This window comes from Neopelma chrysocephalum, unplaced genomic scaffold (genome assembly GCF_003984885.1).
Source record: "Neopelma chrysocephalum unplaced genomic scaffold, ASM398488v2 Primary Assembly neopelma1_92574, whole genome shotgun sequence".
NCBI classification, from domain to species: domain Eukaryota; kingdom Metazoa; phylum Chordata; class Aves; order Passeriformes; family Pipridae; genus Neopelma; species Neopelma chrysocephalum.
The window spans coordinates 759-1,521 of NW_020921312.1; the positions used below are offsets into that span (position 1 = coordinate 759).

At 61.6% G+C, this 763-nt stretch overlaps 1 protein-coding gene across 1 annotated transcript in view; it reads left to right on the forward strand.

The window, feature by feature from the left end:
• The window catches only part of LOC113980128 (voltage-dependent calcium channel gamma-8 subunit-like), a gene marked incomplete at both ends in the record, with an annotated part of 1,180 nt that extends 518 nt beyond the window's left edge, over positions 1–662 (forward strand). Inside the window, one exon of the mRNA XM_027707368.1 lies at positions 359–662. Within this exon, the coding sequence (XP_027563169.1) occupies positions 359–662 (304 nt within the window). The remainder of the gene's footprint in view (positions 1–358) is intronic.
• Between the last annotated feature and the right edge of the window lie 101 nt (positions 663–763).

Below are 763 nucleotides of genomic sequence, written 5' to 3' on the forward strand. Positions count from 1 at the left end.
CCCCTTTAATTCCCATTTCTTCCCCATTTTCCCACCTTTTTTCCCTTAATTCACTTTTTTCCCCAAAATTTGTTGACCTTATTTCCCCTTTAATTCACTTTTTTCCCCATTTCCCCCCCACTTTTCTTCACTTTTTTTTCCCTTTTAATTCCCATTTCTTCCCCATTTCCCCCCCTTTAATTCCCATTTCGTCCCCTTTTCCCCCTCTTTTCCCCATTTAATTCACTTTTTTTTTCTCATTTCCACCCCATTTCCCCCCTTTTTCCTCCTTTTCTCCCCATTTTTCCCCCTTTTTTCCCTTTTAATCCCCATTTCCCCCCTTTTCCCCCCTTTCCCCCCCCCTTTCCCCCCCCTCCAGGCCTCAGCAACATCATCGGGGTGATCGTGTACATCTCCTCCAACACCGGCGACGGCTCCGTGGGGCTGGGGGGGCCCGTGGGGGGGGGGCCGGGGGTCGTGGGGACCCCCCCTCGCCCCCCCGGCCGCCCCCCCCCCTCCTACTCCTACGGGTGGTCCTTCTACTTCGGGGGCCTCTCCTTCATCCTGGCCGAGGCCATCGGGGTCCTCGCCGTCAACCTCTACATCGAACGGCACCGGAAAGGCCCCCGGGGGGGCTCCGGGGGGTCGTCGGGACCCCCCCCTTCCCGGGGAGACCCCCCCCCGCCGCCCCCTCCCCCCCGCAACCCGCCCCGCCCCCGCGCCCGCCGCAGATCCCGCTCCGGGTCCCGATCCAGCGATCCCGGGAGGGGGGGGGGGGGGGGGG